At 44.3% G+C, this 24,472-nt stretch overlaps 1 protein-coding gene across 4 annotated transcripts in view; it reads right to left on the reverse strand.

The window, feature by feature from the left end:
* CNTNAP2 (contactin associated protein 2) overlaps nt 1-24,472 on the reverse strand; it is a 1,915,205-nt gene that overhangs the window by 124,821 nt on the left and 1,765,912 nt on the right. For all 4 annotated transcript variants that reach the window (XM_032401131.1, XM_032401133.1, XM_032401132.1 and 1 more), the window contains one exon: nt 21,760-21,893. In XM_032401131.1, the coding sequence (XP_032257022.1) occupies nt 21,760-21,893 (134 nt within the window). The remainder of the gene's footprint in view (nt 1-21,759; nt 21,894-24,472) is intronic.

A 24,472-nucleotide genomic window follows, 5' to 3' on the forward strand; every position in this document is an offset into this window, starting at 1 on the left:
CAGCTGATCCTAGTGAGGGTGCAGAGCGGGAAGAAGGGCCACCCGGCCTTTATATAAAGCTGGGCAGGGTTCGCTCATGTTCAGGTCCTAGACCCACACGTCCTAACCAGAGCTGTCTCTGCCATGTGTATGTAAGGTTCTCAGCCAATGTGGCTCCTAATATTCAGCTTTGAGGAAATGCTTATATAAAAGTCAGGTTCAGTTAGGGATTTTTAAGCAGCGAGGTGCCCAGAGACAGCCAGTTCATCTCCACTTCCCCACACCTGGAGGGGGGGTCCCAGGGAGAGTTAGTGATTTTGCCCAAGTTCACAGACTAGACAAGGTAGCATCAGCCTTGAACCAATATTAATAAACTCACAAGGAAGTTTCTTTTCCAGAAATGCTTAAGGCTTAAGAAATACGGGATTTAAGACACAGATCCTTCCTTGCCGTATGTGTGAGTTATTTCTGTCTCAGAGATGTCAAGAGGTTTTCACTGATGGCTTGATGAGCAATTTTAAAATGAAAGGCATTATAAGTACTTACTGCTCTTGTCCTCACATCATCGTTACTATGGTGATGTAATTAGCACAATAGATCTGCCTCATGAGGTCCAGTGCAACTGGAATTTTGTGGTATTGATGCAATTAAAAGAATTAGTGAATCCATTAGGTGATTTATGTTTTATATAAAAAATCCCTCAACACTGTAAAAAGGAAAAAAATTAGCTCTCAAATGTTGATCTGCTTCACCTAGCCTAACACTCCACCTACTGGAAAAACACTGAATACTATTTAAATCATAAATTGTTAAAAAAAAAAAAGGAAAATTGATTCTGTATCAATAAATCTGTATCATTTTAATAAATCTCAATGAATGAGAGGAGTAATTCTCCTGTCACAGCTGATATAGCATTTCTTTAACAGCATTAATTTTCTTTTAAAGATTATTTATATTTGAGAGAGAGCATGAGCAGGGGTGGGGGTGGGGGGTGGGCAGGGGGAGGGGCAGAGGGAGAGAGAAGCAGACTCCCCGCTGAGGATGTGGGGCTCCATCCCAGGACCCCCGAGATCATGACCTGAGCTGAAGTCAGATGCTCAACCAACTGAGCCACCCAGGTGCCCCTAACAGCTTTGATTTTAAAGACTTTTATAGCAGGAATGACCCAAACCCTATACAGTTTTTTCAAAGAATCTGGTCAGAAAATCTCTAGGACATTCAGGTTTTGACTTGCACATGAGAATTCAAAAGATAAAGGTCAGGTTTAAAAATCCATATCTGAACTAATCTCTAGTAATTACACCTCCACGTTCCTTCTTAGAGATCTAGTATGAGCATAGCTCGTGGTTTTTATACACTTTCATATCTGAAGTCACCTCAGTAATCATTCAACTGAATCATGACACATAGTGGTGCTTTAGATAATAATTTACATCATTAGCATCAAGGAAATCATTTCAGACAGCATATTTTCCTGAAGAGCTCAAGGCAAAACACATTATGGGAGACTGTAAAAAGACTTTCCAGGAGTAAGGAAAAACAAATAAATGGGTGGTAAAAGGGAGAAAGAAAACAAAGAAATAGAGTAAAAAGTAGAATTAGAAACAGTCGGTTTTGAAAATAGGTATTAACATGTTGCTGAAAGTATATAATGTAATGGCAAACATTTTAATAATTAAGTGAAAAGAATAACAAAACAAGAATGAGAGCGATGATGGGAAACGATGTTGACATGACAAATATGATGGAGGCCGTTTCTATTTTAGTCTTATTAGCCCCATAATCTCAATCTGTCAAGCATGTGTCTTCAGGGGTTGTTTAAATTTGGTTCCTGGTGAATTCTGGGTGAGTCATGTGGGCGAGTGTTAATGAGGCCATCAATAAAAATGATGTATTAGGAAACATCTGTCTAGTGAATTGACAAACAGCGAAACTGTTGGTGGTCTGGTGTGGCTGATGTTATTGGTGTCACGTTGCTTCTCTGCTGAGGTTGGGACTGGTCGGTGTGGAAATGGATGGCTTCTCTGATTGTCGGGTTCTCAACATGGCACCCTCACTACCGCTGGTCCAGACACAAGGACTTCATGTGAAGATGAGCACCTCACGGAAGGATGCAATTGATCAGATCTTCAGAAGTGAGCAGGCTGGCGGCAGCAACTGGAGGTGGCTGCCAGTGCGCACTCCTAAGAAGGTTACTCCTGTCCAGTGCACCTGTCCCATAGGCATCCAGGCCATAGGCGACTGGTGATCACAGGCGTGGAGGGGGCTTCCCCGTGGGAAGAGGGAGACCCTGGCATAAGACTCAAGCTACCCCCCCGACCACATCTCTTTCTAGGACTCCTAACACCTAGTGCTATGCAAGGACTTCCATGAGATTTTATTGTCCAGCCACTGTGTGAACTGGGCCGGGAGTGAAGCTGAAGATGTGCATAAAGAGATGTGCCCAGTTGGGTTCAAGGGGCTTCTACTCCTGTTTTGGAAATAAGATTGAAAAAACAATTAGGGAATAGAATGAAACAATATATGAAAAATGAGTATAAAGTATTACCCCCAACTCTAAAATGTGTGATTCAGAGAATAACCGTCATCACGGTTAAGGACAGAACTTCGCCGAGTGGAGGCACACATGCATCTCTGGGGGTACTGAGGTGACCAGCCTCATCGGCTCTTAGGGTGCGTTCTGGAGAGAAATGATAAATGACAATGGAAAGTAGTAAAGGGATGCTAGATTGTCCAAGACTTTGAATACCAGGGGGGCAGAGTCTCAATTTGAGCCAAGCATGACTGGGGTTATTTATTCTTATTCTGATGTTACATCCCCCCGACTTATTGTTGTTATTTGTAACCACAATTTCTTTATTAGGAGGGAAAATTCAAGGTTTTGTGCCTGCTGAGGGCCTCACTGATCTGGGCCTAGAAGTTTGGACCCTGTCTTGGGAAGAGTCTACTTCTTCTTTTTTTTTAATATTTTATTTATTTATTTGAGAGAGAGAGTGAGTGCGCATGGGCAGGAGGAGGAGCAGAGGGAGAGAGGGAGAGGGAGAGATAATCTTCAGCAGACTGAGCTGAGTACAGAGCCTGACGCAGGGCTCGATCCCATGACATGGAGGTCATGACCTGAGCCCAAAAGCAAGAGTTGGATGCTTAACTGACTGAGCCACTCAGGTGCCCCAAGTTCTTGTTGCATATAATGGTGCGGAGACCTGGAGACAGGTGAGGAAGGAGGTGGAGAGCAGGGGGAAGGAATCAGAGAGAAAAGAGCCCAGCACCCCATGGGGTGAGAGCTGTGAGAAAGCTCTACAGAGGGATGATGGGTAGAAGGCCTGCTGAGGATGCTGGTATCTAATGTGTGGCACTCGGCAGCTTGTTGCTCAAGACTTCATTCAATACGCTGTGTCTTCCGCCCCCCCACCCCCAAGACCCGGTAAGGGCTGCTGGTCAGTGACTGCTTTGAGCGGCTGTATGTGTTTGCACACTGCAGAAGGTGCGAGCTGCATTTTGATGGGGGTGTTGTGGCTCAGAGAGAGCAGCCACGGAAGAAAGAGCCTAGAGACAGAGAGGACCCCTGGAAATCCTGGGGTGGGGGTGGACACTGGATTTCTATCAGGGAGGGAAGGTTGCTGGGAATTGTGAATCAAGGTGATCTGATTGAAGGCTGGAGATTGAGTTTGACCTGGCGGCCAATGGATGTATCAGTTGTGCCCACATAATAAACCCATAAAAACCCTCTGGACACGGAAGCCCAAGCTGCAATTCCCTGTCTGCAGTACTCTTGTGTGGTCACATCAAGGTGCCGGGAGAGTGACGTGTCCTGAGAACAAGGAAGCTTTGCCTTTGGACTCTCCCAAATCTCACCCTCTGTATCCCTCACTTCGGATGGTCCCAATTTGCATCCTTTTTAATAAAACCATAATCTTTAGTATAGTGCCTTCCCGAGTTCCAAACTGCTGAGACCGAGAGATTAGTGAATTTGTAGCCAGCCGGTCAGAGATGAGGGTGGCCTGGGATCCCTGAACTTGCAGCTGATGGCTGAGGTGAAGGCAGTCTTTTGGGGGACTGTGTTCTTAAGGTGTGAATTTTGGCCTGACTCTGGAAAGTTGGTTCTAGAAGTCTGCAGAGGGTGAGCTAACAATAGGATGAGGATTAAAAAAAATATATGAATAGTGTAGAAGCTATGGTGAAAATGAGTAAGATGGGATTTAAATAGACTTACTTAAAAAGAAAAAGGAGGGATATTCAATAGAATATTCACAGGGCTGAATTTAGGTTCAAAACAAGGGTCCTGGCAGGGAAAAGATGCCTCACCCAAACGCTGCTGAATCGATGTGTGTTCATGGGGCATCTGTCAAGAAGGGAGCTCAGCAGCTCTGAGGTGTGAGAGAAGTCAGTGTATGGATGTTTTCAAGGTAGAGCCACTCTGATCTTCTGACAGACTCTATGTGGGAATGAGAGAGTGATATTCCAGCAATATTCCCAGGATTTAAGGCTGAGCAGTGGAAGGATGGAGTAGCCGTTAAGTGACATTGGAAAGGCTACAGATGAGGCAGGTTTGGGGGGGAGCAGATAAGGGGTGAGATTTGGAAATATTGAGTTTGAATGTTTATTAGATACCCTGCAGTCAGCGTGGTGTATGAGTCTGGAGTTCTGGGAGAGGTTCGAGTTGAGATAATAATCTGGGATGAAATCACCAAAGGAGTGAATAAAAACAGGAGGGAGAAAAGGACTAAAGGCTGAGCCCAGAAGTGCACCAACTAAGGGAGGGTAGGAAGGAGAGGAACAAGCAAAGAGACTGAGCGGAAGGGCGAGCCAGGCAGGAGGATATAAGAGCAAGGTAATGTCCTGAAACTCAAGGGATCACTTGTGTCGAATATTGCCCTAAAGTGGAGTAATATGGGAACTGAAAGTTAGATTTAGTAGTGAGGAGGTCACTGATGATCTTGATGAGAGTAGTTTTGGGAAGTGGGCAAAAGCATGACTGAGAATCAGTGTAAGAGAAAATGAAGAGGAAAATATTCACACTACACACATATAGCCACGGAATTGTATACCAAACCTGTAAAAAACTCCTAAAACTCAGTAATCAGAAGGCAAATATTTCAATAAAAAAGGGGGCAAAGGATTTGAACAGGTGCTTCACAAAAGATTTGTCAATGATCAATAAGCACAGGAGAAGTTTCTCAACATCACTCCTCAGAAGGGAAATGAAAATTACAACTAAGACTAGATAGCACCATGCACCCACTTCAGCGGCTGTAATGAGAAAGACTGACACTATCAAGTGCTGGTGAGTATGTGGAGCAACTGGAACTCTCTGGCTTTGCTGGAGGTAACAGAAAACAGAAAACAAGTTAAACATATACTAACCAGAGAGCCCATCAATTCTATCCCCAGATATTTACTCAGGAGAAATGAAAAAAAAAAAAAAAAAAAAAAAAAGTCCTGTTGTGTGTGTGTGTGTGTGTGTGTATGCAAATGTTCATAACAGGTTTGTTCATAATATTCCCAAACTGGAAATGATCCACCATTTTCATCAAAAAGTGAATGAATAAACACATGGTGATCTATCCATAAATGTAATACTTCCCAGCAATGAAAATACAACTACAGATACAAGAAGAATGGATCTCAGAACCATTATGCAGAGTGAAAGGAGCCAGACATAAAAGATTATATACTCTATGATTCCATTCATATAAAATTATGGAACAGGTAAAAATGAACATGGGGTTTTAGGTTTATTTATTTATTTGAGAGAGAGAGAGAGAGAGAGCAAGTGAGCCAGTGGGAGGAGCAGAATCTCAAGCAGACTCCCTGCTGAGCACAGAGCCCAATGGAGGGCTCAGTCTCATGACCCATGGGATCATGACCTGAGTTGAAACCAAGAGTTGGATGCTCAACTGACTGAGCCGCCCAGGTGCCCCTGAACATGTGGTTTTATACACATGGAAATAGAAATTTGATGAGTGGTTGCTTGGGGCGGTTGTTGGAGGGGATTGACAAGAAAGGGGTTGAGGGAACCTTCTGGGGTGTTGGAAATGTCCTCTATTTGAACTGTGGTCTTGGTTACCTGGGTGTGCACATTTGTCAAAACTCCCCAATTGGTATACTGCAAGTGTGCACACTGCATTGCATGGAATTGACATTTCAATAAAGGTGACTGGGAAAAAGAAATAAGAGAGAGAGAGTGTGAGAGAATGGGAGAAGGACCCAAAACAGTGAGCATAGCTAACTATCTCCAGGAGTTTTATTGCCAAGAAAGACAAAGAAATGGGGAGAGTGGGGTCAGGAGAGAACTTTGTTTTAAGAGAGAGAAATACGCATGTTTGTTTGCTTATGGGAACGAGCCAGTGGAGAAGGAAGACAGAAGTGTCTTACCAAGGCCCTTGAGTAGGCAAGGTGGCTTTCGTGGAAACATGGAGATACCGGCTTTCAACAGAACTCTCAGGCCAACTTAATTTTCCTCTGTGTTCTTTTCTGAACGTTCTACAATAAATATACTTAATTTTATGATTAGAAAAACATAATAAATGGTTTTTCAATCAAGAATAGAATGTTTCCTGTATCTGGTGATGTCAGGCAGGGACGGGTGGTGATTCCAGGTTGGGTCACAGGTTGGACTCAATATCCTGGAAGGATCATTTTGATTCTAAAATCATCCTAACCAAGCTTTACCACTCAAGTTTGTAATTTACATTATAGTATCTAAGGAAGAACTTGAAGAGGATTGTGACAATGATCTTTGTTCTCGTGTCTAGGGAAGGAGATATGGAAGGGTATGATCCCACTCAGATATGGGGAACCTGAGGCACCAGGAGCTTTGGGTCTAATCAAGTCCATGGTGTCCGTCACAACTATTCGATTTAATACGCATTACCATGTGCAAGATATCATGCTCAGTGCTGTTAGAAAGAGAATTTCCTGACTCCCTGCAAGGCTAAGACTCCCTTTCAATCGAGCTAATTCTGTGTTTGTTATTTTTAAAAGAAATGAAATGGTGTTTTCTATCATTGTCATTCTCCTGACCTAGGGAGCTAATGGTTTTCCTAAGTAAATGGTATTCATCGAGCAATGATTCTTTGCCAGGTGATGTTTTAAAATACTGAGAGAAAATTTAAATGCTATATGTTTAATCAGACTAAAGTGAAGGGCTTTACGGTTCTAAACCTACGTAATGAAACAGCATTTTCTTCTTTATTGGCTGGTCTTCTAGGTTTATAGGTTTGCTCAAATTGAGGCTATGGAACGATTCTCAAATGTGGGGTGTTTAAGTAAAGCAACCTCAGGTGATTTTACTTTATTGATCTTTTTAATGCACTGGCTTCAGTATTGAAATGAACTTGAGTTTGTTTCTTTAATGGTCTTTCAATAAAGCTTAAGTTGACCTGGTTCCTTTTGCAATTATGACACTCTAATGGCAGAAAAAGACTAATAATAAAAGTGAACTCATTTTATGTGGTTGAAAAGGTTACATTTCTATTGATTTTAACAGTAATATAGTTAAAGTCCTTGATATTAAAAAAAAAAAAACCTCCGCAAACACATCCTCTTCAGTACCGAGGCTCTATCGATATTACTTTGCCAGTAGGTTTTGGCAGCAGCAACAATATTCAGGATGGAGTCTAAAAATGGGCATTATCAGAGGACTGATAACCACATCCTTCAAACTCTGTTCCAGGTGAAAGAGCGGAAAGGTGTTTCAGGAAAATCGTTATATACAGAGTGACTTCAGAACGTGGGGGAAATGCCACGGGTCCGGAAGCTCAGTCTGACGGCCAGTCTGCTGGCTTATAGAAAGCTTCGAAGCTCTGCTTTCTGGAAACACTAACATCTTTTAATGCTGTGTTTGGAGCCTGTTCCAAGAAGTAGGAAGTGGGGAGGGGTGGGAGAAGTTGGCAGGGGTGGTGAAGAAAAGGGGTGGAGGAAAGACAAGGGGAAATGATGTGCGACATGTGAGAAGAGTCTTCACGTGTGTGTGTGTGTGTGTGTGAAAGAGAGAAAGCTGTCACAAAATGGACTGAGGTAATTCTCAGCTTCTTCCCCCTCATCAATGTAGCATCTCACATTTCTTGAAGGTCAACTGTAGGTCAGATCCCACCTTCGGATGTTTATACATATTATTTCAACGAATCTGCCAACAACCCTGTGGGCCCATAGTCTTGTGTGCCCCATTTTACGGTTGGGGAAACTGAGCTACTGGGATTCAGTTATGATGCCTAAGAGGATGCAGATCCTAAGAGGTACAGCCCAGAGATCGTGCCGGCCTGGACCCCGTGCCATCGCAAAGCTAGGCTGCCATGATCCCTAGCAAGTACACAGAATACTGGCAATGAGGGGAGAGCAGGGTCACCCCAGTGTTGACTCCTCCATCTGTCCTCCTGTCCTCTCCCCATTTTTACTTTATCTCCTTTGATGGGTCGTCTGATCTCTATGACCCCAGCGTCCTTGGCATCCATCTCCGGGAGCAGGACAGGATTTCAGAGCTAGCCCAGGTGGTGGAGGCTTCAGGAACACATCAATTATTTCACTGTCACCCCCACTCTGCATTTGTGGTGTTCGGCCAAAGGGGTTAAACCCACAAGCTCACGTCGAAACCATGGGCCTGAAAATCTAGATCCTGATGTCATTTTCACGGGGGACACAGAGTCAGGCTGGTAGACGGGCTCGTTTCCACAGTCTGTTTTTCCAGTCTAACTTCTGCTGGTGGTGGCCCTAGGGTGACAGTACCAGGTGGGATGCTTGACAGAATGGCAGCTATTTACTGGATAGATGAAGAGAATATTCTCTTCACTTCTTTTCTTTCTTTTTTTTTTTTAAAGATTTATTTATTTTTGAGGCAGGAAGGGGCAAGCAGATGCCCTGCTGAGCGCGGAGCCCAATGCGGGGCTCGATCCCACAACCCGGAGATCATGACCTGAGCTGAAATCAAGAGTTGACACTTAACCAACTGCCAGGCGCCCCCCCTTCCACTTCCTGTTTGATGCCCTTCCTTCACTTCGCTTTTGAACTACGGGCCTGGACCCTCCCTTCCACCCACAGAGTTTTTTTGTTGCTGTCCCCTCCAGCATTTGGAACACACTTCCTCATGTCACACGTGTTGGGGAGGTGGGGGCGAGCTCATTCTTTTTGTTCCCTACGTGGTGGCTGAGGGGAGAATGTGCATCAAATGTGCCTCAGAAGGTAGAAAGAATCCACCAAGCGCACGGGGTGTGCTCACAACCCTCATTCGTTATGAACTCGACTCATTCGTCTACTCAGTCACTCAGCAAACACTTCCTGGGACCCTCCAGCGTCACTGTGAGACGTGCACGTGTAAGGACAGTCCCTGGGTCATGCCCTCGGGACACGACGACAAGCTCCCGTTTGTGTAAGCAACACCACATCCCACTGCCATCCCGGTATTTCTTAATAGATACAAACGTCCGGTGCACAACCCATGCCTCCGGATGGGATGGGATGAGTGTGTAGAAACGGCCTCCAAGCAAGTTCCCCTTTCCGCGCGCTCAGCACTGGTTATGGCGACTGACCACTAGAGGGCATCTCAACACTGGCTCAGGACCCGCTCCGGGCCCCACCGTCCGCCCCGATCTTGCGCTCAATCCCGGTGGCCTCTTCGCTCTCCTGAGTGGGGAGAGGGGCAGCGTGTAACCCTTCGGAACCTCAGACCGCATGTTAAGATGCATTTATTTTTTCAGAGAGGAGACACATTTATGTGAGATAAAAACCTGCTTTCAGTTACCCGTGCTTGGGGAAACAACCCGCTCGGCCTATTGTACTAAAAACCAGCTTCGAGAATCACAGTCCTTAAGAGAGCCTCACAGATTGGACTTTAGTTTTCATGCCAGACAAAATAGAAATCCCGGAACCTCATCTTCTTTCTTGAGAGATGATTTATGGACTTCACGTGCTTGGGGGAGGGGGGCAATGAACTCTCCAACCTTGGGTGTATAAGCGTTGCTGTATTCTGGGGAGGGAAAGAGAGGACTGACATCTCAAACCCTACACCACATCACAAACTGCATTGCAACTGCTTTCCTACTGAGCTGTAAGAAATGTAAAGTGAAGTAAACACATTTTTCTGGAGCGTAGGAATGGAGGTCTTGTCTAGCCCTGGAGTGCATAATTCATTTGCAGATGAAATTGCTTTCGAGAAGAAATGAAAAACTTGGAAGTGTTGACATATTCATTATGAGTCTTTTTCTGTTTCAGATCAGATGAGTTGGATGGGTTGAACTTATTTTTTCGTTAGGTTCCTCTATAACTTTTATGAATTGCAGAAGAGCAAATATTGAATCCCTGCAGTAAAAAATAAGTAAGATAATGTGGTCCTTGTGCCCCCCCCAACCTTAAAACCTTTAAGGAACAGCTCAGATATTTTTGCAAGTCTTCTCCGATCTATTCCTCCCACCCCCAGGATGATTAATTCCCCTCCTTTCTGTGCTTCCTCAGCACAAGCTTACACTTCAATTGGCCCTTGGTTCGTGTCTGTGTGATTGATGGCCTCTCCTCTGGATTGTGGCTCATGGAGGGAGCAGACGTTGCCCGCAGAAACACTAGGATGTGTTCCGTGGGTCGAACTGCAAGCCATAGAACAGGAGCCTTGATCCTGAAGGCCCTGTTGATAATGATGCCAACAGCTGCTTTCTCACTTGTTTTGCTTTTAAGAAAGAGGAGGGAACTGGGAAGGAAGGAAGGGAAAGAGCATTTATTGGATGACAGACGATGCTTGATGTTTTCGTGTGTATTTTCTTTTCTTTTCTTTTTTTTTTTAAAGATTTATTTATTTGACACAGAGAGAGAGACAGCTAGAGAGGAAACACAAGCAGGGGGAGTGGAAGAGGGAGAAGCAGGCTCCTGGCTGAGCAGGGAGCCCGATGCAGGGCTCGATCCCGGGACCCTGGGATCATGACCTGAGCCGAAGGCAGACGCTTAACGACTGAGCCACCCAGGCGCCCCATCGTGTGTATTTTCATTGAACACACACACAAACCCCATTAAAACAGGTAGCCTTATTCCCATTTCACAAATAAGGAAACAGAGTTCGATAACTTGCCAGAAAACGCAGGGCTATTAAGTGGAGGAGCTTGTCAATAAGGGCTCCTTTTTATGTTTTAGGAACAACCTCTGAATTGGGCAATCCCATTCCATGGGGCAATCCTGATCCCACTCTGCTTAGACCCACCCCCTTCCCAAAGGGAGATCTCATGTTACATGCCATGGCCTTGTGACCAGCCCAAACTGCTACTACCCTCTCTGCTATATGCCTTTCCTTTTTTAAAAATGTTTATTTGAGAGAGAGAGCGCGCCCGTGGGAGCACAAGCAGGGGATGGTAGGCAGAGGGAGAAGCAGGCTCCCTGCTGAGCAGGGAGCCGGATGCAGGGCTCGATCCCAGGACCCCGGGATCATGACCTGAGCTGGAGGCAGATGCTTAACCTACTGAGCCACCCAGGCGTCCCCATCTATATCCTCTTCCTATTACTTGCACGTTGTTAGAGTAACTTGTTAAGATACTTCTCTTCTGGACAGGAGAGCAGGTTCCTCCTATCTAGTAGGTGCACACCACATATTTGTTCTCCTCATATTTCTTTTGAATGAAGTTGGGCTAATTTTAGTTGCACTTCATATGAGCGAGAAGCCTCACTGAATGGTGTTGACGAACACCTGACTTTATCCACGTCAGGTTTGCGGAATGTTTGCTCTTTGGAACTTTCCTGTCATGGGTGGACATGCGTCAGAGGTTAATACCAAATAGACGTCACTGTGTGAGGTTCCTGGCGATCCTCTTATGGCTTCAGATATATGAAAAGTGCATTGTTAGTAGAACAGTCCAGGATCATCTTGACAACACTTTGTCTTCTTCAGCAGGATCTTCATCACACATCTCCACTGTATACCAAGGCAGTGTGTCCTTAAATCTGGTGCCCACACCTCTATGTACAGAGATGGTCTCTGTCTGAACCACAGGAGGCTTGGAAGACACCGGCAGGGGGAGGGATTGTGGGTCCTGAGAGCTGTGCATCTTTTTTTTTGGAGACACTTCACCAAGTAGTCCTACTTTCTATTCAGAACTAAAGAAGGAAAATTTGCTGAAATACCCTTTCAAGGGCCAAGGACCCATAGCCCACCCTGAAACCAAATTACGAAAAGCTAATGAGGTCATGAGGTTTTTGATAGGCGTCTCAATTGTGAATTGGCTGCTCTGGACACATGGAAATATTGAAAACAAAACAAAAATTAAAACAAACTGACTCACAGGCCAAATGAAAGGGCAAGTTCCAACGTATATATCCTTCTCTCTTCTCTTCCCAGATATCTTCTGTGGAATTAAACCACTGTAATGATATAAGAAACTAATAAAGTATTGACCTATGCCCTCCACAAAATTAAACATAAGTCAGCGTTCCACTGGAGTGGAAAGTGAAGTAGTCATATATTTGCGGGCCTCCCAATAGAGAAGGAGTGAATGGTATCAGTGCTTCCGGGAGGGAAGGACTAAGGGACTTCCCAGGCTCATCATTATTCCTGCTATTACCCCTTCTGTCATGCACGCTGGTGGTGCACATCCAAGGCTGTGAGTTCATCATGCCCAGTAGATAAGCACTAAATTAGCCAAAGGGAAGAAGTTACAGTCAATGTAATTTCAAGAGCAGGGCCTTAGGCAAGCTGGGTCAACTTTCTTTATTTGTTCTGACATCCCTAAAAAGATTTAATGTTTCCAAACAGTGTTATTTTCTTTAATAAAGGCTTGAACCACCTTGGATATTAAAATTTTCAGGAGTGTTTACATCTAGATACTTTAGAGTATTGTTCTTTACTGTCAGAAAGTTCAAGGGTAATAAAGGCAAACGTTTTTAAATAACTCAGCTGAGCTTTGGTGTTAACTCCCGTCCAGGCTCCGTGTTTCCACAGAAGAGGACGCTAGGATGGAAGTGCAGGAGGTCATGTTCATGCCCACCTGAAGAATGATCGGGAACTCTTCATGCGGTGCAAGCTCACCAGACCTAAAGCTGGGCTGCTAAGTTCTTTGCCGCACAGGGACATTATGATTTTATGGTCCCCCACTGATGTCATTAGGTCATTTCTTTTAACAAATGTGTTTTCCCATTGCATGAAATTTTTCTTTTCTAAGGAGACTATCACCTAGTTTGGTATTTCAACATTTTTGAATATAATTTTTGAATAAAATTTTTCACGAATCATAATAGGTTTTGCATTTTGTTTCTTATTGAGCAGAATACGATTCATGGTTTGTTTCCAAGACTTCATATCATTAGTGTTATAAACCTGAGATCACACTGCATGTGCTTATCCACATATTGTATTTGTCATCCAACAATACATTGTAGAAATGGCACTGAGTCAGTTCGCTAACTTGGTTTCCCAAGAGAAGTTGACGGCTTTTGCTGCTAACCACACTACAGTTATTCATATTATTATTTCCTTAATAGGGTTTTCCTTTACTGGGTCGAGGTGGGAATCCTGGCATCTTTACTACTATTTTTGAGAAAAAAATACATTTAAACCATGTAAGCTTTATTAGCAGATCTGACAAGTTTTTGAAAGCTGCTCCATCAACCTCTTTTCCTATAGAGATTTTTAAACATGCGTGTTTCACCTTCTGGCTGCACGTGGCATTTTTCTGAGTCGTGGAGCAGGTTGTCTTATCCAAACTTCCAGGGTGCTCTCTCCACCCTTCCTGTCAAAACAGTTTGCCAGACAAGCATGCTACTTGCTATCTCCCACCCGCTACCCTAACTGAAAAAAAAAACCCCAAAACCAAAACAAAACAAAAAACCGAAAACCAAAACAAAACAAAAAACCAACAAAAAAACCAAAAACCCACTAACCCCCAAAGACTTACTTTTACTTAAAACTCTTAAAATTTTTCAGAAGTTATAAGGCAAACTAGCAGGGTGAGCCTGGTTCTCCTGACTGCTTGCAAAAGTAACAAAGGGGCAACGTGTGAGCGATGAGCAGCCCCCGGAGAAGGGGCCTGGTTGTCTGGGTTCTAGATAAGAGTCTGTTTCTTGTGAACACTGGGACCTTCTTAGTCACCTGGACATCCTTACCCTTTGTTTTCTCATCCGTTCAATGGGCTAACAGCACCAGCCTTTTCCAGACTCACAAGGTTGAGTGTATCAAATGAGGCTATGCATGGAAGTGTTTCGAGAGCTACATAACATGATTCTTAGGGGCCGTCCAGGGCAGAATGACTTTCTTCTAGCTGAGGAGGTTACCTGACACACCATATAACCATACCATCGTCCACACACAGAACAGGTTCCCCGCCCATCAGTGTTTCATATCAACTCACACATTTTTCTGCCCTACAAGTGCATCATTCAGTTACCTTTCACTTTCCTGCCAGTAAGACTGCTCTAACAATTTTTTGTCGTTGCCGCCATCTATTTATTTATTTTGACCTATGAAAAGCTGTATGTAATTACCATATTCAACTTGATGAGTCTGGAGATAAGCACCTGTGAAACCATTACCACAATCTATAAATTCTTTTAGTTACAGCAGCTAATGTAACCCAGACTAGGGCACACGTCAGCACCTTGAAGCAGAGTGCTCCCATAATGGAAATCTTAGCAAGGTGGCCTTGGGGCTCTGGTCAGGTGACACGTGCTACAGAAATGGATGTCAGCAGCTGGAAGATGGACAATGATGGTAGGAGATAAAATATTTTTTCAGACCTGTCATCTCATGTAACCCGGAAGGCAGACTCAATGCCTGTGACCTGTAGCTTTGGGGAAAGTGCTTCCAAAGAGCCGGAATCAAAGAAGAGATGGGCTCAGAAAAGAATCGGCCAGTTTCTCGACATCAGTAAAAGGGAATAAAGTCCACAGATTTAGAGCCTTACACCAGAGAATAAGAAATAAACTGCAAGGAGAGTTGACCAACAAAGACATATGAAGCTTTCTTAGCTCAGCAGACTGGCTTAACTCCATGGGTGAAGGTAAAATTAGGGTCTTTACTTCCCACCCAAGCCTTTTTGCTTCACATGGCCTCAAGAGAGCTGCCATGACCTTAAGAGAGAGGCAGCGGCCCTTGGAAGCGAATGATGGCCTATGTCCAAGATTTATGTCCAGGAACGGATGGAGGGTTTGCTACTGGAACATGAAACTGACTGAGAGCACACAGATCAGAAGCCACCTCAAGTTTTAGAGGAATTGTACTGACAAAGAAATCAATACAACTGGTCTACAAAAGACTTGTAAGTGTGAAACAACCCTGATCGCAATTGACACTTGCAGGAAATGGACCCCTCAGGACCCTTCCCTTGCCCTGCTTCAATGAATGCATCATCTGCAACACTCAATGCAGAGGTGGCCCCGGCAGATTATGGACAAAGTACAGCCTCCCAGAGGACAGAGCCATGGAGGCCACAAAATGAATGGACAGAGATTTGGTTTAGTCAAGAACTATACTCCCCCTGCCAAAGGGAGGGGAGGATGGGTGGTGGGTGTGGGTCCTCAGAATGCCTGCCTAGCATGATTTCATCACTACTAGGGACCACAGGACTTTGCTTTTCTAAAAATATCTAAGACAGACCTTCACTGGGTTAAACCACTGAGGTTTGAGGGTTACTTTGTAGCAGCTACTGTTGTTATCCTAATATTTGCATCTTTCCCTCTGTCCCAAGCATTGAGCATACAGTGTTTGTTTCCCTTGCTTACCCTTCTCTGACCATTTTTAGGATTCATATTCAATATATAGCTCCATTAGCAGGCTCCATTAGCGACTGTTTTTATATAATTTGTTTGTAATTCTGATTAATAGCAGGTAAGAAATTATCATCTTTATTTTATTTTAAAAGACAGAATGCAGTGATTTTTTTTTGAAAATTCCTGATGAAAACCAACTGAAGTCATGCTCTTTGTGGTACAAAAATTGGGGGACCTAATCATTTGTTCTTAAGGACTTAGGAGTTATTTTTTTTCAAAGTCCTTAATTTTTTAATATATTTTTTATTATTATGTTCAGTTAGCCAACAAAAAGAAGAAAAAAAATAAAAGTCCTTAATTTTGCTTGCAGGAGAAATCTGTTAGCTCTTCTTGGCAAAGATGCGCTGGCCCTCCAGTTAGATGAAAGCCAAAATGAACACGACATCCTTACCATCTGTTCATTTGGTTTTGGGAGAATATAGACTCTGAGTATCTGTGCCAGAGAATATATCCCTGAGCTCTCTATTGTTTAACTTCCATCAAAGCCCCCAAATATGTGATAGTTATTCTAAGAACATTTAGTTTATTCATTTTTTTGGAGCTAGTTTTACCCTTGGATCAGGCCAGAGTATCAGAAAGCTGTGTATGTCAGCCCCTCGCCCCCTTCATGGGCCCATCACCCCTCCTCCAACTCCCTCTGGAATTGTTTGCACTGAAATCCATTTTTTAAAAAGATTTTATTTGAGAGAGAGCATGAGAGCATCTGGGGGGAGGGGCAGAAGGACAGGGAGAAGCAGATCCCCCACTGAGCAGGGAGTCCAACGACCCTGCTCCTCAGCCCAGGACCCTGGGATCATGACCTGAGCTGAAGGCAGATGCTTAACCGACTGAGCCACCCAGGCGCCACTGAAATCCATGTTTAAGTTATGCCTGACTTCCATTAGAGATGCTACATCGAACGGCCTTGTGGAAAACACATTTGTTGCATTTCTTTCTCAGGGTTCACTCTGTAACAAGGAGGACCAAGGGCCCTGACTATCACTGCATTAAAAAAAAAAGTCTGAAGAAATAGAGTAAAATGCAAAAATTTGTAATGTTTGATGGGTACATATGTGTTATTATTCTCTGTGCTTTTGCATATTTTTGAATTATTTCATACTAATAACAATTATTGTCATTATTGTTGTAATACCACTCAATTTCTTTTTTTTTTATTTATTTATTTGACAGAGAGAGAGAGACAGTGAGAGAGGGAACACAAGTAGGGGGAGTGGGAGAGGGAGAAGCAGGCTTCCCACTGAGCATGGAGCCTGATGCGGGGCTGGATCCCAGGACACTGGGATCATGACCTGAGCCGAAGGCAGCTGCCCAACGACTGAGCCACCCAGGTGCCCCTATCACTCAATTTCTTACTGGCCACAGGTATCCACTTCCTTTTTAATTTTTTTTAAAGATTTAAACATTTAGAGAGAGGGTGCAGCCACGTACGTGCAAGCAGGGGGAGGGGCAGAGGGAGAGAGAGAATCCCCAAGCAGACTCCCCACTGAATGGGGAGCCCGATACAGGGCTCGATCCCAGGACCCTGGGATCAAGACCTGAGCTGAAATCAAGAGTTGGATGCTCAGTTAATGGAGCCACCCAGGTGCCCCTGGAGGAATCCACTTTCAAAGCCTTGTGACCGTCCTTCCAGACACCTTGTTATTAAGTGATGGTTAGGAGCACGCGTGAACTGAAATGTGACTGACCTAAGTCCATCTGTGCTTTCGCAGCTTCCCATTCTCGACCTTGAGGCGAGTTATGTCGGATGATCTGAGCTTCAGTTTCCACATCTCTAAAACGGGGATCATAACGCTGCCTATCTGATATGGTTCTGGTGAGGATTGAATGAGAGGACATGTTTAACATCCTTAGCTCAGTGCCGAGGACACAGTGAGCACCCATGAATGTGAGCTATGATCATGGACGTGACATTGCCCAAGTGGACCATGCTAGGGGGCAGCTTCCTATGCCAGTAAATATAACCCAGGGCATGTAAGAAATATACATATACCTTTGGGACTTACTTCAATTCCCTATGTTATTGTTCAGACTGCCTGCGAGCCACCTGATGTCCCTTGAGCAGTGGGATGGGGGACAAAAAGAAGGCAAGGGAGCAGAAACAATTTTGGGACAGCCGGAAGGAAGGAAGGAAAGCGAGAAGAAGGGCTTTGTGACTCAAGACTTTGAAATTATTCCTCGTGATGTTGGGTCTTGGAGTCATCTAATTGGCATGAATTTTCATTGCATACAGTACTTTCTCAGGTGCTCTCTGCCTGCCCAGGGTTTGTCTTATATCTCGACTGGCGGTAAGCCTTCAGCTATTATCCCTGGTGCAACTGTGAGTTTTCCTAAATGACGCCACTGGAGGGCTGTCACAGGTTCTGGCTCTCTCCGGTGTCTGATGACTCCTAGAGTCAGCTCCTCATTATCTATGTGGAGACTGGGCACTTTGTGTTTTGGCAGCAAATGTTTCATCCAAGGTCAATTTCCCTCAAGGGCTCAGCACCATTTCCCTGAGTATGTGCTCAGGGAATGCAAATTAATTTAATGTTAGCTTTAGCCAAAACCAGCTAGGAAAGTAAACCTTCTTTTAAAAACACCGTAAACACTGATAAACATCGTTGGAATGATGTGCTGTTTGTGAGTATATATAAATGTATAAAATTTCACCTTAATTCCAGAGGCATCATTCCATAGCATTTTATACTCATGGTTGAATTAGCCTTATTTTTGTTCTTTGATTAGAGGTGCATTTTAATTTGAAATTATTTGAATATCTTTGTCATTATATTATGTTATACCACTGGGGGCTGTCAGAGTGGGTTGAAGATATCTGTATGTTTCATATTTTTGTTTGATTATAAACATGTAACACGTACCAAAAAAAAAAAAATGCAGCACGTGCTTATAAGAGAAAATGAGGAAATACAGAAAACTCTAGAGGAAATCAAACCACTTACAATCTCTTCACACAGAAGTAATCGTGATGAACATTTTCCTATATCTCTCCCACACATTCTTGAGGTTGTAGAAGTTCTTAAGATGGATTTGTAGATTGCTTCCAGAAAAAAGGTCAGTGTTTTCCAGAGTTCTAAAGGTACCCTTGGATTTACCTGCATTCTCCACAAGGTCTCCCCGCTGGAAAGAAAGCAGGGCAGGGGGTCTGTCGGACCTACTTTTCCATAAGGAGGGGCCCTATCTTTTTTCTTCTGACATCATCCTATTTTCCATCTGAGCTGGGTTGGAGAGGCTGAGAGCACCAGAGGCCACGAGGTCTTTCCTAGCTGAATTCACATGGGTTGAGGCGTCTGGCTTTCCAAATACATCCAGAACTTTTGGTGCAATTGCCTTGCTCAAATGACAGGAGGAGAGAGGGCAGGACCCTCACCACCCTCGGTACAATTCCTATGGCAGAATTTTGTCCATTATTTTGGAGTGCTTCCCACTTCTGTGCAGTTCCTAACCTCAAAGTGTGGTGCAGCCCGTGTTTTCACACCTCTCATGTCTCTATTTCTGGAACCGTGTTCCTATTCTTTTGGAGGATTCTCCCCACTTCCCCACTCTAAGCGTCTGATTGGGGCTGCTGATCATCGTTCTCCCTCTTGCCAATAGGGCAACACACAACTCAAGCCAGTCCAGTCACAGACCTTCCCTGAGGTTTTAAAATGAGAACCAAGAGGCTTTCTTCTGGTAGCAGAACTGAGACCTGAGCCCACCCCACGCTCCTGTGTCTGCATTCCATGATATGTAACAGAGGGAGCCCGCAGGAAGAGGTATTAATCCAGTCCTCAGAGAGGGGTGGACAAGCAGAGATAATAGAGGGATTGAGGCATGGAGGAGGGAGGGGCAGGACAGGGTCAAGAGCCTCTAGTCTTTGTTGTAATCCTCCAGGTCTCCTGGATTTTCTTCCAAAACTGTAGTTTGCCCTTTCTTAAATTCTATGACCTACACTAGGAGTTTTCCCTACAAATGAATTCTGAATTGGTTTTCTGTCATCTGCAACCATAAGAACTCTGAGCAATAGAACTGGCCTCTCCCCGAAGCCCTCCTCAGTCTCTTGGACTCTCTGCGTTCTCTGGCCCGTCCCCTATCTAGACTTCTCTGGCTTTCCATGCCTCGAAAGCCCCAAGTTCCTAAAATAGCCTATCGCTCTCCCTGTCTTCAGGGCAATCTATAATTCTGTGGCAGGTAGCAGCTCTCATTAAACTGATATTTGTTTTTAAAGGATTGCTGGTTAGGGAGCACCTGGGTGGCTCAGTCGGTTAAGTGTTTGCCTTCAGCTCAAGTCATGATCCTGGAGTCCTGGGGATGGAGCCCTGAGACAGGCTCCCTGCTCGGTGGGGAGCCTGCTTCTCCCTCTCCCTCTGCCCCTTCCCCGATTTGTGCTCTCTCTCTCTCAAATAAATAAATAAAATCTTAAAAAAAAAAAAAAAGAGTTGCTGGTTAGTTCCAAAGAATCCCCAGTTGGCAGAATGTGCCAGAAGCTGGACTTCCTTTTGGGAAGTATACCCAGAAATGGCTCTATCAGATCTGCTCTCCCCCCCTACCACCTGGCCCTCCTCTGTGGCCGTGGCTCCCCACCCACAAGGCTCAGTTCTAACACATAGAGCATTTTCTTGGAGACAGGGAGAGCTAACTCTGCAGGGTTCCACAGCTCAGGTAGGCCTCCTGCACCACACTGCCCTGAAAGCTGACTGCTGAGCTCTTTTTAACTTTAACATTATTCTGTAATGCCGCAATGGCAAGAGATGTTACTTGAAAAGAGGTGACAGATGGCATGGGGTAAGACAAGAGAATGTTTCTAATTAAAAGCCAATACATATAATGTTGAAAAAATGGTATAAAACCATCCTAATCCTGTAATGATATAAACTATACCACTCCTGGCCTTGTTGGCTATTCTGAATAAACCTGGAGTTATGGTTCAAGATGGGCTTGGTTTTGCTCAGGAAATAATCTGCAGTTTCCAAGATGAGCACAGGCACTGTGCTAGGCCCAGGGACTCTGCCCACCACCGAGAGGCAAACTTACTTACACATATTTGATTGATTGTAGGAAAAACTGTAACTGCATGTTGTCAATTTCCTAGGAAAGACCTGTCCTTAAAATACCCTCTAGCATTTCCTGCTAAAGGCCAAGCGTAAACTCCGTATCAAGTGATGAATTTGACATCCACTGCTGCTCAAACATAGGCAGGACTTGTGCCTTTTCTTTGCAACCCGAACTTCCCACCGCAACCAGCCGAATCCAAATGAGGTCTGAGTGGCTGCTGAACCCCCGCCAAATGGCACTCCACTCTCTGACAAAACAGTATACCCCTGCTATTCTTTTTCCTGACAGGTATCTATTTTGAACTCCTTCTAGAGAATGCAGTGATAGTTCCCATCCTTGATCTTTTGGCTTAGTTCCCAGGGAGAATTCCTCATGCCATGTTTTATTCATGGTGCCTCCCAGGCTGGTTTCTTCATTGTGAAAATCAGTGGTGGGTGTAGGGACAATCAATGAACCTGAAGTAAAATTTGACTGTCATAATAAAACCATCCCTTTGTGTGCTGAAAGCCTACAACCAGAGTCTGAGATTCTAGGGAAGGTCTGTGTTTTGAGGATTTTTTGGGTGAAGCATCCACAGAGAAAAAAAACCCCATAGTTAATTCATATTGTGTTGGAGTAGCGAAAGAAGTAAGTCAGATAAACCAAAATAACCTTTGCTGGGAAACAGGATAAGCTTCAGACATCTGAGAGCATGGAGAAAAAAAGATGGTGTGATAGATAAAAACATGCGACTGATAGATGTGTGAGCCTAAAAGCAGCAAGGCTACAGAGAATATACTTAGTAACCATTTATTCAACCTTCTCCCTAAGAAACGTCTTCACCATTAACTCCGTCATTGTCTTTCCTTTAGTAGCGATATATCCTTCTACTTCCCTGGTTAGGACTTTGTAGGAGAAAGTGTAATAAGCATCTCTTCTGCCCATCCCAACCACCCAAAACAAAACCAGCATCCAAGTATAACAGAGGATAGAGACATAATACAGTATCACATACAACCGATGTGCGCACGTTATGTATACCTTGAGAATTACGGTCCTCTCGTGCCGGGTGATGTTAACACTGTGGGGTTGTCCATTGGCCATGTTTCTATGATCTACATCAATGTTATAGGGCTCCCTGGTGCCGCCCAGGTTGTACCGAATCTGTAAGCTTCCTATATAAGGAAAAGAAAAGAAACTCTGTCATTTCTTTGCTCTTGGTTTCATTGGATGCTCAGGTTTTCCCCCTTGATGCTCAGGCTTGCCCCCTTTGCTGTCCGCCGATACCGTGGCTGTTCTGAATTCTGACTCACTAGTTCAATGGCATGCTGAACCAGAAGGGTTAAGAGCACTGGGCCCACAGTAGTTTACAGTCTACCAACAGTGAGCCATCAGTGACCATCATCTTCATGTTGAAGTGGCAAACGGTCTAAATGATCCAAGCTGGGACTGTGCCTGGGAAGGAGGATGAGAACATATACAATATAGGACTGTGGAGACGCCTGCAGACTGACAAAATACCATGTGAAATAAAAAATAAATGCAGGATGCAGAGATGGTCTCACGCCATCCACAAAGTGTGACATTCGGCACATAAAAGAATCATGAGCATACAATATTAAAAATAAACATAATTTACAAAAGATAAATACATGGGAGTTGGGGTGGCTTCACTGAGACCAAGAAAACAAAAAATTTTATTCTAGGTTAGAGATTGCATCAATCCGAATGCAAATCAAAGGAAAGATGGACTTCCCGGGCCCCCGAGTCCTCACTGCCCCTCCGCTCCAGCTCACTTGGCCTCAACCAATTATTCTGTTTTTCTCTCCATTGTACTTCTCCCCAGTAATGACAGACAATATTCAAAAAGACTGAGGGATGCCTGGGTGGCTCAGTCGTTAAGCGTCTGCCTTTGGCTCAGGTCATGGTCCCAGGACCCTGGGATTGAGCCCCGCATCTGGCTCCTTGCTCGGCGGGAAGCCTGCTTCTCTCTTCCCCACTCCCCCTGCTTGTGTTCCCTCTCTCGCTGTCTCTCTCCCTCTCTCTGTCAAATAAATAAATAAAATCTTTAAAAAAAAAAGACTGATATAATATTCTAGATCCTGCTGTTAATTAATCTGTACAGCAAACATAACTTGTATTTCTTATTTATGATTTTTAAAGACATCAATTTTTTATCTCATTTTTAACTGAAATTGGAATCTTCATGTTAATAGTCTTTGACATCCCCTAGCTTGAAGATGGAGCCAGCCACCTAGCAAGAGTTTGGCCAACTGTAAATCATCTCACACGGTCTTTGTTGCCTCTTTCCTTTTCCTTCTTGAGGAACAAAACGGATAAGTCGTGAAATAAAATACGGTAATTAAAACTTAGAAAGTAAACAGAAAGAAAAAGAAAAGAAAGTCACCAGAAATCCCACCATCGAGAGATAACTACTCTAAATATTTGGCAGCGTCTTTTCCCAGAAATTGATCATGTCCGTACATATCCATATGTACACAAATAAATGCAACAGTTTCTAAATGCTGCCCTCCCTGACTTAGGCATTGTAGCGTTACACAGGTGGTTTAAATATTCTACCGTGTCCCTGGAATTGAAAGCAGCATACATGAGATTAATAAAAAATTAACTGTATTTCCTAATTTCGCTTTCTGAGCAAATTTGACAAACCTTCCCTGTTTCTGAGTTTTACCTAAGTATTTTATCCTAGATTTGTTTGCTTATAGCATTTTGACCAAGCACTGCTGATTTTCACCTCCTAGGTGTGTCTGAATTCACATACTCTCTTCCATCTCCATCAAAGCACAGGCATCCTCTGGCCCCGGGGGTACCCTGGGTGGATCCCAGGGGAGCCCTGCTCCTGGTGGATGCAGCTCCACGCGGAGCTGGCCTGTCTTGGTGCCCCTGTGCTGACCGTGCAGTATCAGGGACCTGACGGCCACCACCTGAGCCTCACCTGCGTGGTCTTCTGCCTGGACCACCTGATCCGAATCCATTTCTCCTTAACAATGATTCCTCTTGGCCTCATTTCATTGTTAGCTGAGTCCCCTCTTTCTCTGCTCCTTCCTCACTCCCAATCCCATTAAAGGAGAGGTCTTACTGGCACTTCAAATACATCATATGCAAAAACCAAACTCTTGGCCTTTCCCCCCAAAAAGTATTCCATCTCAATTTTCCACATTTCAGTTAATGGCTACTTCAACCTTCAGGCTATTCCTGCCAAAAGCCCTGCCTCCCCTCTTACTGCTATATTACATACACGATCTGTCAGCAGCTCTCCTTGGCTCTACCTTTAAAATACACCCCAACACTTACTTCTTTTCATCACCTCCATTTCTACCTCCTAGACCAAGCCCCCACCGTCATTTGCCTGGATTACTGGACTCACCTCCATACTAACAAATCTCCCCCCTACCTCAACCCAGCCTCTGCCCCCACATACCCAGACCCTTCACAGAGGGCAGTCAGAGTGATCCGCTGCTCAGAACCCTCCATGGCTTCCTCTCTCAACCAAAGTAAAAATCAAAGTCTGCATAATGGCTCACCAGGCCCTATATGATCTTGCCCTATTATCTCTGACATAATCTCTTACTCTCCTCCTTGCTAACTCCTCACCAGTCGACCTTAGCCTCGTTGCTGTTTCCTCAAAAGCCAGCATGTTCCTGCCTCAGGATCTTTGCATTGGCTGGCTCTTCTGTCTAGGATGCTCAGTCCCCAGTATTCTGCATGGAGGACTCCTCACCCACTTTAGGTC

This window comes from Phoca vitulina, unplaced genomic scaffold (genome assembly GCF_004348235.1).
Source record: "Phoca vitulina isolate PV1807 unplaced genomic scaffold, GSC_HSeal_1.0 scaffold4, whole genome shotgun sequence".
NCBI lineage: Eukaryota > Metazoa > Chordata > Mammalia > Carnivora > Phocidae > Phoca > Phoca vitulina.